Source organism: Fringilla coelebs (genome assembly GCF_963513975.1).
Source record: "Fringilla coelebs genome assembly, chromosome: 1".
NCBI classification, from domain to species: domain Eukaryota; kingdom Metazoa; phylum Chordata; class Aves; order Passeriformes; family Fringillidae; genus Fringilla; species Fringilla coelebs.
In genome coordinates, this window is record NC_140028.1 from 136,732,978 (window position 1) to 136,747,167 (window position 14,190).

A 14,190-nucleotide genomic window follows, 5' to 3' on the forward strand; every position below is an offset into this window, starting at 1 on the left:
AATTTCCTTCAGGATGAGCAGCTGACTTTGAGATGCTTGGCCCAGGCTGGGGGCCGCAGAGAGTACCCTGCTCTCTCTGCAGCCTCCTGCCTCTGAAAGGGCTGCTGTAAAACCTGTTCTAGGAGCTGAACCTGGAAGCAATTACAAATGGGTAAGGTTTTATACCAAATGTTTTCTGGTGAACAAAGAAAGCTTTTTCCACTTTGTCTTATGCACCTTCCTGGCTCCAATTACATGAGTTGCTTACTATTATTTGTACTGCTATTAATACAGTCACTACTATTTATGTTATAATTAATACTATTAATAATTTTGTTAATACTTTAAATAGCAATTGGTGTTACATGGTACAATTTTGGTCAAAATGTAGTGCAATTCAAAGTGTAAATGTAAAAATTGTTTCATTAGCTGTTATGCCAGTTATTATTAAATCTGTCAAGAAATAAAGAAAGATAATTTTACCTCTGAGAAATCATTCAAATTAGCTTTTTGCACTGCTGATTCTGCCATCCAATTCCGAAGTATGTATCTAGGATTAACAGCTAAAACCAAGAGTAAATAATGTTAAATTTAGTTAGACATATTAAACAAAAGGAGAACAGTCTTTGAAACATGTCACTGAAGTCTTCAAGAAGAGTTAAATTTGCAGATCAAGAAAAAAATGCATAAAAAGGAAAAAGAATTCATCAACCTACTTAATTCTGTGAGTTGCTAAAAGGACTTTTTAAACTTATCAGTGTGCCAAAGTGCCAAACAGAAATTAGAGTAGCACAGAACACGACATGGATAGAAGAAGGATTTCCTGCCAGGAACACCAGCAGGCTTTTCAAGTGCAATGAGTTTACCATGGCCTAGGTTCCTGCTGTGTTGATGGAAAACATTTCGATGTTGTCAATACTTTCCTGAAGATCCCAAAAATGAATATTGTATTATTTAATTTTAAAAGTAATTACTAATATATCCTCTAAATTATATGTATATAGGCCATAAAAGCCTTTAATGTTACATTTCAGCTGTATTTTTTAGAAACTACTTTTTCAACTTTCCTTTCAATCTCCTGGCTGGGGGTAGGCAGAGGTTCCTCAGTTTTTTCCACAGCTGCCTGATGTATCCTTTTGGTAACCCTCTGACAACTGCGCTGCTTCCCTGCCTCGTTTCAGGCTGCTTTTGTCTAATGAGCAGCCGAGAGAATGTAGCAACACTGGAAAACGAAACTGAATTAGTAAACTAGGATATATCCTACACCAGAGCCATTAACAACTTATATAAGGAATTTTGTCAAACTGTATCCCAGGGACAATTCATATCAGCACACATGGCTCTAATTATCAATTTTTTGGCAGATTATGTCAATGAAATTCTTATTTTTGTTCTGCAATTAAAGGCTAGAATTCTACTTCAGTAAGTTTTCCCTTTATCTAATAATCAAAACAATGTTGCAGAATAATTGTAACACTTCAAGCTGCTTTGAAGTCTTTAATTTGCCATTGGTCTGTATATTTTCCCCAATTCAGTAGGCATTTATTACATTAAGGCATTAATGATACCAAAGGTGTTTCACTCATGCATTTGAAACCAAAACTCTGTGATTTATGGACATACACAAACTTCATCTCCTTCTCTTTCCACTGATGTCCCAGTAGGTTTTATATGAATAAACATTAGGTTTATATATTTATTTTTTAAAATCCATGGACATGTATAAAATATTCTTACAAATACCATTACAGCATATTTGAAAGAGGGTATTGGAAAAAGCAGAGGAACCATCAAAATTACCATCTCAAACTTCCCCCATTCAAGTCCTTTAATCAATTAGCTATTAAATTATTTTATTTACAAATTATATATTAGAAGGGGTCACAGACATTTTTCTTTTTCACATCCCCACTGTCCAGTATGTACTTACACACATTAAAAAAGTCAATAAATACAACTGTCTACTGGGAATCCTGACAGTTGGATTTTATTCTCTACACAGGCATAACAACACTGCCCTAACTACTAAAGAACAGTGTTTTACCACTTGGCAAAACAATTTGCTCTGGCCAAGTATTTGATTTAGTCCAGTAAATGGGTTATCAATAGTAAAGTGTGATAACTATTTTAAAAAATATTTTAAATGGTGAAAAAGTTAACATATGACTCATTCAAAAAATGGTAATTCACATTACAGCTGTGAGTCATTTTAGCAGGAGAATATTTGTCCCAGAAATAAATTCTTAACAATTGCAAATTGACAAGTTTCACAGTGGTTTTAAAAATACCGGTATTTAACATGAGTGACAAGATAATTATGAAAGAGTAATACAAGCCAGGTAAGAAAAGGACAAAGCAAAAGAACTTTCGTGCCCTTATAAGCATGATCTGGTCTACTTTTTTTACATGCTGCTTTTGTAAAGAAATACAATTTTAGACTAGGATTGTCAAAACTTCTTTATTAACTCCAGAAGAACTAAGTTTAGGCAGTGCAAGATAAAACACTACTAAGAACAGAAACAAAAAGAGAGAAAAAAAATAAAAATAATGACTAAGTGATGACTTTAAATGATTCAAGTTAATGTACTTTGAGAAGTGGGATTTTTTTTATGACACTTACTAACAATTAGGGAAGGGTGATGAATAATGAGGTGTTAATGCCAATATATTCAAGGTCAGTCAAAGACAGCAGTACACAATTTAGTGGAACTTCCCAACCCAGCTGAGAATCTGAGAAGCCAAGACAGCTTTGTCTTCAACATGAAATGCTGGGTAAAAATGCAGAGTTGACTAAATTGAGACAGATTTCTGCTGCAAGTTGTGCTGACAAGGACAGCTGTTACAAGCAAATGCTCAAACAAACAAGCAAAACAAAAGAGACCACGGGGGGGCATCTAAGTAATCTATTTAAGTCCATGGATGTAAAAATGTAAAAAAGAACCAAAAAAATCCCAAAAACCTCTGTAAGAAGTATCGATCACTGTAATATCAAGCAGCTAGTAAAAAGTCCACCAAGGGTTGTTGATTTTAAATAAAACAATAACAAGCTAACATCAGTAGCCTATTTTAAATTTTTGAAGCTCTGCAGTATGAATGGAGAATGACAGTTGATTATATGGAAGAAAACAAACTGAACCATGAATCTTTGCAGATCAGGTTTTGACTGCTACCAAAACTAAGACCATTAGCACAAGTGTGATTTTGGAGGCAAAAACCCTTTTCCATGTTTCATCTGTCTCTTGTACTATGAGATCCTCCGAGGTGCATGTAGAAAAACATAATGATGGTTTGCACAAGATCATTGACATATTAGGATCCTTTCTGATTTGGAATAAAACCTCAGAATGCCATGATTTTCTCTAAAAGCAGATTTAAAAGATACAGAAAAATAAGAAATGTGTTTAGACAGTTTTCAGTATTCAATTTTAGCTGAGGAAAACAGGAGCCTGAAAATTCAAAATGATAATTGAGTGAAGGGCCTCAGAAACTCACAGATGAAGCTTCTTAACACTATGGAAAACCAATAAAATAAATATTTCTTCTTGGGAGCTCTTTTCATATTAACTTTCTAAAATGCATATAGAATTTTAAAAAGTGTTCTTTAAAAAAGATAGAGCCTTTGTTAGAAAATGGGGATGCAAACCCGAAGCCATAAATTGTGGCCTCTGTAGTTTTACTACTCATTAGTGAGTCAGTGCCAGCTCCTGCCATTTTCCTAGCAAATCAATTGGAGCTTCAGAAGAAAGGGGCCAATCAATACCTAAAAAAAGAGTGCAGCCATTTCCATCCTGCTTTGCAGGAAGCACCCTGCAAAGCAGTGTAACAGTGAAGCCTCATCAGAGTTTGATCAGATCTTGTAGTTCCTTTATTCCCTTTTGGCCATTGATTTTTAGTTGCTCATTTTCTCTTATAAGCAAATTTCACAAATTTACCACAGCTTACTGCAGATCAAAAATATCTCCCGCTGAACAATTCTTGGAGTTTCATATCCACTTTTTCTGCTGAGATACCTAACTGCAGTACCTTTGCCATTTTGTCTTTAGAATACCTTCAAGAATCAAAGCACCTTCCTTTGCCTCCTATGACCACATAGTCCTTTCACAAGGAGCTTTTCCTCTGGGTGACAGAAAGAAAAAGTGTGTCCCTATCAGAAATCTGTGTAGCATGTAGAAAGGGCAGAGACAGACAGAATGCATGTATAGTGTTAAAAGATTCGGAGCAGCACAATGAGAGCTTCTCTTCAGAAAAATACTGTACTTTAGTTCTACCCAAAAATAAAAACATCTAACACTAAAGAAACATGTAAATAGATAATTGCCATCTGCAAGCAGATGATTCCTTTGGATTGTTTTACTCACTTGCCATTCTTGTTCTTCTTTTGGCGTCTGAGTCACCATTGTTACTACACATCAAAAACAAACAAAAAGAAGAAAAACAGAAAGCACTTTAGCTAGTGAGGATTAAGCTGATTTATTTTTAGAAATATCTTATTTGACTTCCATTAAAATCATTAAGTGCTCTGCTTTTGTGTTTGGCAGAAGCCAGTGTGAATCTATGACAAACTTTCTCATAGGTTTTGTGCCTCATCATATTGATTTTTTCCCCTAAAAATTCTATTTACTGGATAAAATTTTCAAGTACCTGATATGTATTTATTTTCACTACTATTAGCCATGCATACCATATGTAACTAAGAAAAAATGTTAGATTCTTTATTGATTTAACACAGAAGAATTCTGTGCATTCCTATCTATGCAGCACCATGGTTTCCAAAGACAATCTGTGTATTTAATACTGTTCAACTTCCATCCCCTGCCACCATAAAGCAATGTTATTACATAGTAAATAGATAGAAATAAACAGTAATTAAACACTATTCATTCCTATGTACTTGAAAAGCCTGTTTGTGATTCTTGGACTGAATCTGTAGGATTGGTATTTTAAGAGAAGAAAACTGATCAGGTGCTCAATGAAGGACAAAGAATAAAAATTACTCCTACCATGTAATTTTTATGTACCTGAGTGTCAAAACAGAACTACAACAGCAATTATTGTTGAATCCAGGACAATGTAGAGCCGAGAAAACAAAAAAGGCATATGAAACCATGTTTGGGCCAGTTTTTTAGACCCATTAAAGACTATGCAAAATCACTGCAGATTAAAGTTGCCTGCTTCTGGCAAATACACACTTTAAACTACAATCAGACTTACCTGTTTAATCTCAGCAGGTACATAGTAACCCATTCTGAAAATAATTTGTGTTTACCCAGATCGTGGAGAGCCCAGAACTCCTAAAGAGAAAGAAATATTTATTGGCAGATAATCAGAATTATTTTTCTGTTAAGCAAAAACCGAAGTAAGCAACAAATAATTTAATAATAAGAATCATACTAGCAACGAAAAGGAAAATATCAAAAGGAGAGAGAAAGAAAACCCAACATAAACAAGTGATGCAAATGAAAGATCAATTGCTCACCAACCTATGCCCAGCCACTTCCCAAGCAGGATAGTTCCCCGAACTCTCCCCTAGTTCATTTGCTGAGCCTGGCACCAAGTGCTGTGGGATATCCCTTTGGCCAGTTTGTGTCAGCTGTCCTGGCTCTGTCCCCTCCCAGCTTCTTGTCCACCCCCAGCCTCCTCACTGGCAGGGCACCATGAGAAGCTGAAAAGTCCTTGACTTAGTGTAAGCCCTGCTCAGCAACAACTAAACCTTCAGTGTGTTATCAGTATTATTCACAATCTGAATCCAAACCATGACACTCTACCAGATACTAGGAAGAAAATTAACTCTTATCCCAGCTGAAAGCAGGACAATGAGCAATAAAAGGATTTAAAAAGCAAACGTATTATGACCCTTCAAAGAATTTTCTCCCTAAACATTCTACTAGTATCTTTTCCCCTGTATTCAAATTATTTCTTTTTGCTAGCATGATACATCCACATGAATCCATCTCTGTTACAACAAATTTTACCTAAATGCTTCTAGCACTTCACCCCTGGTTTTTTCTTGGCTTATTGTCTGACCTATTTGATTTTTTAAGCTACATAAATACAGGTTTCACTTTCTTCTGAGACTCATACATGGGCCAGATATATTCATAGAGTTGTTTTTCATTAAAAATTGTGCAATAAGCAAAATATATAAATAAAGAAAAGGTGGAGAGAAAGGGAAACAAAATTCTACAGGGATAGGAGAAAACTGAGAAGAATAGAGACAGCAGGGGAGGCTGAAATTTTCCTCATGAGCCCTGTGCAACTTCACTTGTTGAACAAAAGGTATTCTTAAACAAAACAAAAAAACAGGGACATGAAGGGGAAGAAAATGCTTTGTAGCAGACCCACATTAAATGTGGCAAAAAAAACAATTGTGTATGAGTATTTATGACTACTCATATTGGATCTGTATCAAAGGCTGAAAATCTGACCTCAGCATTTTTCATGAATGCACCTTTCATTAGCACTTTTCATTAACACATCCATCATTACCAGATACTGGCTTAACAAGGGGTAGCCTGATACAGGTGTATTCATCCCTCTGTCCCTTAATAATGACACAGTAACATATTTGTCAGACAAATCATGGCTTGAGATAGGCTCTACTACATCAGAATTATGTCCAGCTTGATTTACTCTTTTTATATTAAGTATTCCTAGGACTGGGTGCTTGTATTTATACCTCAGGAATATGGAGTTCCTTTAACTGGTCTGCAGTAATTTCACTTAGCTCTCGGAATGTCATTGTAAAATCAGCCTTTGTATCTTCCATGATCTAGTGAAAAAGATACTTCTATGAGTGCTTTTCAAGTGTGGGGTACCAGTTCAGATGTTTGCCAACAAAATTAACAAAGTAAACTCACTTTTAAGAGGAAAGCAATCAAAATAGTTATCATTCTCATTCTCCCCAAGAAGACCCAATTTTGTTTTGAATAGTTCTGTGAAACTGAAAATAGTAACAAAGTATGGAAGTTGTAAACATTATATATTTTATAGTATTGTGACTAGAAGATTTCAGTTCTGAAAGTGCATACCGACTGTGATACTGCTCACCATACCCCTCCAAAATCTGGGAAGCTCTGCAAAACAGGAGAAATTTCAAGTTCTAAAGAACTGAAATGCTGCTGCAGTTATAATCCTGCTGTACACTAAACAACAAAAACTTCTGCCTGCTCTCTCAGAAACACTGATATTCTGAATCATCTGGGGTCTGTTCTTCATATAACAATCTTTACAAGAGGCAATTAAAATACTACTTCATTACTTCAGGAGGATGCATGGTGTTCCTTTTGTAAGACATTTACAAAACAAGCTAGGCAAATTCAGAACAGAAAACTATGGGCAAAGGTCCTGCCTTAGTGAAAGGAGAAAGGATCACACAACATTTAATACCTCCCTGTGGTCCTAGTTTACTACTATTTCTGACCAACAAAAACTTTTCTCCCCATCCTCCAATCTTATTCTGATCAACAACTAATCCAGAATCAACTTCCAGTTAAAAAAAAAAATTAAAAGCAAATCCCTTTCTTTCCTAAGCATATGGTGATTACAGTGTCTCTCATCTCACTAGTTCCTTTAAGCATTATGATATTTTAAGGATTACTTACAGCTGCTTTTGCCTGGGATCCAATAAAGGTTTTAGAGCTTGTAACAGCTTGCTCAGATTAAACAGCCCAACACTTGCCTGATTTCCTATTTTATACCTCCTTTCATCATCGGATGTGTTTGGAACAAAATCTGTTTCAAACAAAGCATTACTTTTCCATAACAGAGTAATTAAATAATGAAGCAGTGTTAAAATATTGAAATACATATATTTTTATACTTACACAGCAAACTTATAGAAGACCTAAATCTACTTAAACATTTAAAATCAGATCACAAGAATGCTTATTTAAGGTGAATTTACTCAAAATCTATTATTTGCAAATCTAAGGAATGCATCCTTCACACACAAGTTCCCATGTGTCACAAGTGACATTTTCCTGCCTGAAGATACAAGGTAAATTCAGATGGTTACAGAGAAAAAAAAACACTTTTGCATTAAAACCAGTCCTTTTACACTGAAACCCAGTATTTTTACTACATCTAATTCTAGTATTTGGCACATAGATTAGGCAAACAAATGTCCAACTAGATTCAGGATTTAAGTATTTATGGAAAAGTCACACATACAGTAAGCATGTATTTAATAGGCCACCTAAGCAAGATTTGTTTCAATTGGATAATCAAGCTTTGTATTCACATAAAAAATAGGCCTAATGTGTTCCAGTATGCAAATCCATTATCTGGGAGATAACAAATACCTGTCATGCAAGTTACAAGTATCTGGATTTTATATCCAGAAGTAAAATCTATCCTATCTACAGCAGCAGTCTCTGGGGGGATCAGTGGGAACCCCCCACTCAGATCAAACCCAGATAAGCTGATCAATGCACATAGCATCACCTGAGTCCTCAGAGGACACTGACAACAAATGGAGCTTTAAGGAGGAGACTCCTAACTCATCTGTCAGATCTGGTGAGTGGTTCCAATCTGAATTTTGACTCCAACACCTCTCATCTGGCTCTAGGGTGCACTGTCTGGCTGGGACAGAGTCAGTTCTCTTCACAGCAGCCTGTCTGGCGCCGTGTGTTGGACTTGGGACCATCCAGTGCTGATAGCACAGCAACATTTTACACATTGCTCAGCAGGGCTGGCCCAGCATCAAGGCTCTATTCTCATTCTGCAGCCCCAGAAAATGAGGCTGGGGTGGGCAAGAGGCTAGGAGGGGATGCAGCTGGGACAGCTGAGCTCAGCTGATCAAAGGGATATTCCACACTTACAACATCATGGTCAGCAATATAAACTGGGGGTAGTTTTTCCAAGGCAGTTGTTGCTTGGGAATTGACTTTGGCATCAGTCTGGTGGTGACATATGGTGAGTGATTGTCTTTGCATCACTTGCTGCTCACTCCTGCCATTTTTTCCCCTTGACTTATACAAATGTCATTATCTTGACCCAAAAGCTTTTTCTTAGCCTTGCTTTTCCAATTGTCTCCCTCAGCCCACAGCAGGGAGGGGTGAGCAAGTGGCTTGTGGATCCTTAATTGCCAGCTGGGGTCAACCCACCCTATAAAGAAAGATCTAAAAGCAAAAAAGCCCCATTTTGTTCAATACAATAGAAACAATGACATTTATTCTCATGACTTTTCCTTAATTTGATGCTGCAGGCATGAAAACACATAGCAAGATAACTACTGCAGATTCTGAAGTTTATTTAGTTGCAAACTATAAACAATATTCTAAGAACACACATTTATGTCCATATTGAACCTGTACCTATCAATCCCAGATTGACTGAGTTAAGACTTTCAAAGAAAGGTTACCATGACTGTGTAGGTTTGATTTCTTTTCTTCCAACATATAACTTGCAGCTGTGATTATAAAACTAGAGCTTTCATGCATGCAATGTTACTGTATTCCACTTCTGCTTTTGGCTACTTCCAGCAATACACAATTTTTCTTTTTCTAGGCTTCTGTTGTAGTATCTATTGAATTGATAGTTTTCAAGTGGAAACACTCTCATGGAAATGAGTTTATTAGTAACATTTCATTAACAAGACTTTTAGTCCTTGAATGCAACTTATATAGTGTATCATAATGCAATGAAATTTTTTTTCCTAAAGCTCTTCTAACAGTACACATGCTTAGGGTTTTTCTAATAATGAAAGGAGTTTTCATGCAATGGAAACTATACAATTTAATATTAAAAGATTATTTTAAGTAAAAAAAAAAAAATTAAATGCTACACTCACTTGGGTCATAGGAGTCCATAAATCCAAATGGACCATAATCTATTGTTACGGACAATAAACTGAAGTTATCTGTATTGCACACTCCTACAGTTAAACAGAAAGGAGAAACAAAAGTTAAAATTCCACCTAAATCCCAGTCTCTAGGCAATTTACTGTGAAACAGATGCACTGAATTTAGAGAGCTCTCAGGAATCAGACTCTGGAGAATGTACCCATCCCTGTACCCCCAGCCCATGCCCCACAGCACACCCAGGCTGCTGCTCCTGCTGCTGTTTTGGAGTAAATCCCACAAATCTGCAGCAGAGCCAGACAGCTCCATGTCCTGAGCACTGTAGCAGGCCTGGGCTGTGTGTGGAGGGATCAAATTCAGAGCAGTTAAACTTACACATGGCATCAGTACCTTGTCTTTGTACCCTGCACTGCTGCAACAGCTCTGAGAATTCTTGCTCCCCTATTCTCATCCCGTCAGAGCTGTGTTCTGAGAGATCAGACAGCATAACTGTCACAAAAGCCCCTTGTATGACAAATAAAGCTGAAGGTGAAGACATCAGCAGAACAAAATACCAATAAAAGCCATTTTAAAGTACATTACTGTAAAGTGTCCCTCCCCTAAAGCCAATGCCATCTGGCACCTTACCATGTGCAAACCCCACAGACATCCACAAGGAAATGAGATTTGCAGTCTCCGACACGACTGTAGAGAAGAATTCCTGAAATCAAATACATCTTTTACTTCAAGTCCTCTGTATCAAAAATATTGAAATACATAAGGATTTTATTCACTTTAGAAATATGTAATACATTCTATTTTTCAAATTTAAGTATCTGTCTCTCAGGACTTGTCATTCCCATTCTAAATTATGTGAATGCATAATAACCTTCTCCAGCAAAGACTATAGTTAAATAAGTATACACAGATGCCCTTAAAGAAATTAAGAAGTAAAATTAAAAAAAACAAACCAAAACAAAAGACACTATATATACTAGGCAGTGTACTAGAATATACCATATAGACTACATTTACATTTGCAAAAGCACATTTCATCACAACATGACCACTGATCACTGACAACCTGAGCAGTAAGAGAACAAAATATAACAGAAAATGGAAGCTTCACATTAAACATTTCCAAAATGGACACTGGTAAAAAATGTTCACATTTGACTTTGAGAAAACAGAAAAACATCAAGAAGCAGATTTTTACTGCACAGAATTAACAAACTTTTGCTAATAAAACCTGAAAGCTCACTTCAAATTTTAAAATCTTGTAAAACTTGAAATTGTGAAGATCTTCCTGTAATTTTTGTTCACACGCTTGTGGAAAATAAAAATGACTCTTAAAAAAGACTTACCAGGTATCTGTTTGAATCATTCATAGCTATTGATGGAAAATGTTCCTGGATGATAAAGTCTAGCAATCTTCTGTAACAGCAGAAACAGAATTCTTTAAACAAAACTGGTACTTTGGAACTGATCATTAAAAATTCTTGTTTTCAAACAGCAAAATGCTGATCTACAGCTTGTTGCAAATGGTTATGAAAAAACTCAGTCTGTTTAGACTAAGTCTATTTATTAGATTAAGCTCTTCCAACTACGACCTTAGGTTTTAGAGATAAAACCTAATGTTGTAGTCATAAATATGACTGGAGACTGCCACACTGAATTAAAATTATCCCCACATTAAATCTCCAGAGCACACCAGGACATGGTTCTGAATGCAGCAATATCCATTTTTTAGAAAATAAAAGAGTTTGCATTTCCAAAAAAACTGTGTAAGATTACAAGGAATAACCATGCTACATCAGAATTCTCACAAAGAAAATGTTATGGGTGAATTCTTAGGGAGTAGGGTCACTTCTACAGTAGCTGGCTGTTCCCAAAACAGTTCTCCACATTCCTACAAGACAGGCTTAGGGAAATGGGATACATGCATTGAAATGTGCAGGACCTGTCACAGAAAACTGAGAAATGTAGGAACTTACACTTTCAACTTACAAATCTTTCCAAAACAAACAACTCCTCCTTAGTGCTTAGTTACCAGAAGTACTTGGGTATAAAACTTTCCTCATTTTGTAAGATCCAGGCTTTTAGACCATCACAAGGGTTTTACCCCTGTGAGGTAAGATCTTTGGTATGCCTGTACAAAAATAGCAGGTTACCTTTCTAAATTATGTAATCTCACTTGCTAAATAATTTATGTCTAGATTCCATCTGTATACATGAACTCTAATGTAATTTGATGGTTGAGAAAACTATTTCAGTTACTGTGAAGATTCAATTCAAACCTTAGTAAGTCCAGTTCCCCAGAGTAAGCTAAGATTTCCAAGGATCCTATACGAAACCACGATTTGGCAAGTCGTAGCACTATTGCACCTTAAATATAAAGACAAGTATGTTTAAATGTAAACAGAGCATCAGCAAAATAAAACAGTTCCATAGTAAAAGCCACCATGTGTTGTTTCTATAGACACAGAATTTGTATATACACAGTTAAAATTGTATTTTTGTAAGTATGCCTAACACATAACAGATGAATATGTATAACATTATTTTACTACACATGCATTTTAATGATAAAGCTTGATTTGCTATACCAGCAACCACAGGCAAAATTCTGTTATTGTACTAATATTAGAATCACTCCAGAAATGCCAGCCTCAAAGAACAGAAACAGATTTTTCCCCATGCTGTGCCATCTCTCTCTTTTTCAGAGCAGGTGTAGATGATGTAGCAATGATATGGCCACAACAGCATTCCACCCATCCTGGTATTGCTATAAAAGCAATGGAAAACTTCCCTAGATTTCAATATAATTTTTGTAATGGGAAATTAAAATCAAAATTTATTCTTTCAATATGTATGCCACAATCATAGAAGACCAGTTCAGAGGGCTTTCTTCAACCAAGATATGTTTCAGATTGATTTTCTCAGGAGGGGTTTTATATCTTAATAAATGAAATTAAGCCAATTTGTTACTTTTTATTACACATTTTTTCATGGAGAATTAACTTAAAATGTTTAATATTTTAAAATATGTTAATTACCTCTTTCTTTCTTAATATTTCCATTGTAAAACTGGTCTCTCCACACATCATCATCACTTACAACTAAGCTGTAGCAAACAGAAATGAATGTTAAAAGTTATCTCAGCAAAAGTAATTCCTATTGAAGATCAAGGTGATATTTTATAAAAATTCATTTTCTTCATAAGAAGAAAGATTGTTTTGGTGGCATAGCTTTGTATTTACAAATGACATAGGCAAAGAAGATCCTGAGGTTTAACAAGACTTTTCTTGGGGAGATGGCTGCTCTCAAAAAGAGCAGTGCATTCCCTTGGAACTTCAGTGACAGATTAGTGTAATTGTAACATTAACTAAGTCCCAATTTCCCTGGGGACAACATGGAAATTTTGAGGAGAGAGAAATTAGAAATGAAATTGTTGCATCAGATGGAGGTTGCCCTTTACGTGAGTCAAAATTATGTCAGAAATTTCGGGGACAGTCTGTGATCCTTACCAATCACTGCTACTGGAACTTGGATTATTAAAACCAATCTCTTCCTTTCATTTGCCTTAAAATTCTGCACATCCTATAAATTTTCATGTTTATCTAAATATTGAGGTTTGTGAGAGTTCAGTACAACTTGCTTTAAGACATTTCACAACTTGCATTAATTTCTTTAAATAACATATGTAATTTCCTTGTATTTTCTGTTCTGTCAGAAATCCTCACAAACAAGGGCATCATGTTCCTCTAAGGTTAACAAGTAGGAAGTTATACCAAAAGAACTGGGATTACACTGACAATCCAGCTTGATGCCATTTTCTGAAAGAGATTTTATCCCCTCAATAGGCACAGAAGACTTCTTGTTCAAGACTCTAGTAGGAGGATAATTCAGCTCTCTTTGTATAATTCTTTGTATAATTCTTCTTTATCTTTGCTTGTTATCTGGAAAATATTCTTCTACTCAGGAAAGACATGCACTTATTGGAGTGGGTCTGGAAATGACCAGAGAGTTGGAGCACCTCTCCTGTGAGGACAGACTGAGAGCTGGGGCTGTTCATGGGGAGTGAGGGGAGACCTTACAGCCCCTTCCAATCCCCAAAGGAGGCTACAAGAGCTGAGAGGTACCCTTTACCAGGGCCTCTAGCAATAGGAAAAGGAGGAATTGCTGTAATCTGAGAGGGCAGGTTTAGATCAGATACTAGGAAGAAGTTTTTTACTCAGAGGATGCTGAGACACTGAACAGGTTACCCCAGAAAGGCAATAGATGCCCCATTCACAGAAATATTCAGGGTCAGGTTGGAGGGGACTGTGAACAACCTGACCTAGAGATGTCCTTGCTCATTGAGGGGGAATTGGACTAGACCAATAGAAGTCTCTTCCAACCCAAATTATGATTCCATGATTCAAAATCTACT

General features: G+C 36.1%; 1 protein-coding gene across 1 annotated transcript in view; it reads right to left on the bottom strand.

Moving 5' to 3' along the window:
- Positions 1–14,190, bottom strand: part of LOC311166928 (protein adenylyltransferase SelO-like) — a gene marked incomplete at its 5' end in the record, with an annotated part of 19,820 nt that continues 5,630 nt past the window's right edge. Inside the window, 14 exon segments of the mRNA XM_084227194.1 lie at positions 1–131; positions 463–542; positions 4,338–4,381; positions 5,191–5,270; positions 6,656–6,748; positions 6,837–6,857; positions 6,859–6,919; positions 7,008–7,052; positions 7,581–7,710; positions 9,770–9,853; positions 10,407–10,479; positions 11,123–11,192; positions 12,056–12,143; positions 12,815–12,882. Coding sequence (XP_084083320.1) covers positions 9–131; positions 463–542; positions 4,338–4,381; positions 5,191–5,270; positions 6,656–6,748; positions 6,837–6,857; positions 6,859–6,919; positions 7,008–7,052; positions 7,581–7,710; positions 9,770–9,853; positions 10,407–10,479; positions 11,123–11,192; positions 12,056–12,143; positions 12,815–12,882 — 1,060 coding nt within the window. The 3' untranslated portion in view covers positions 1–8.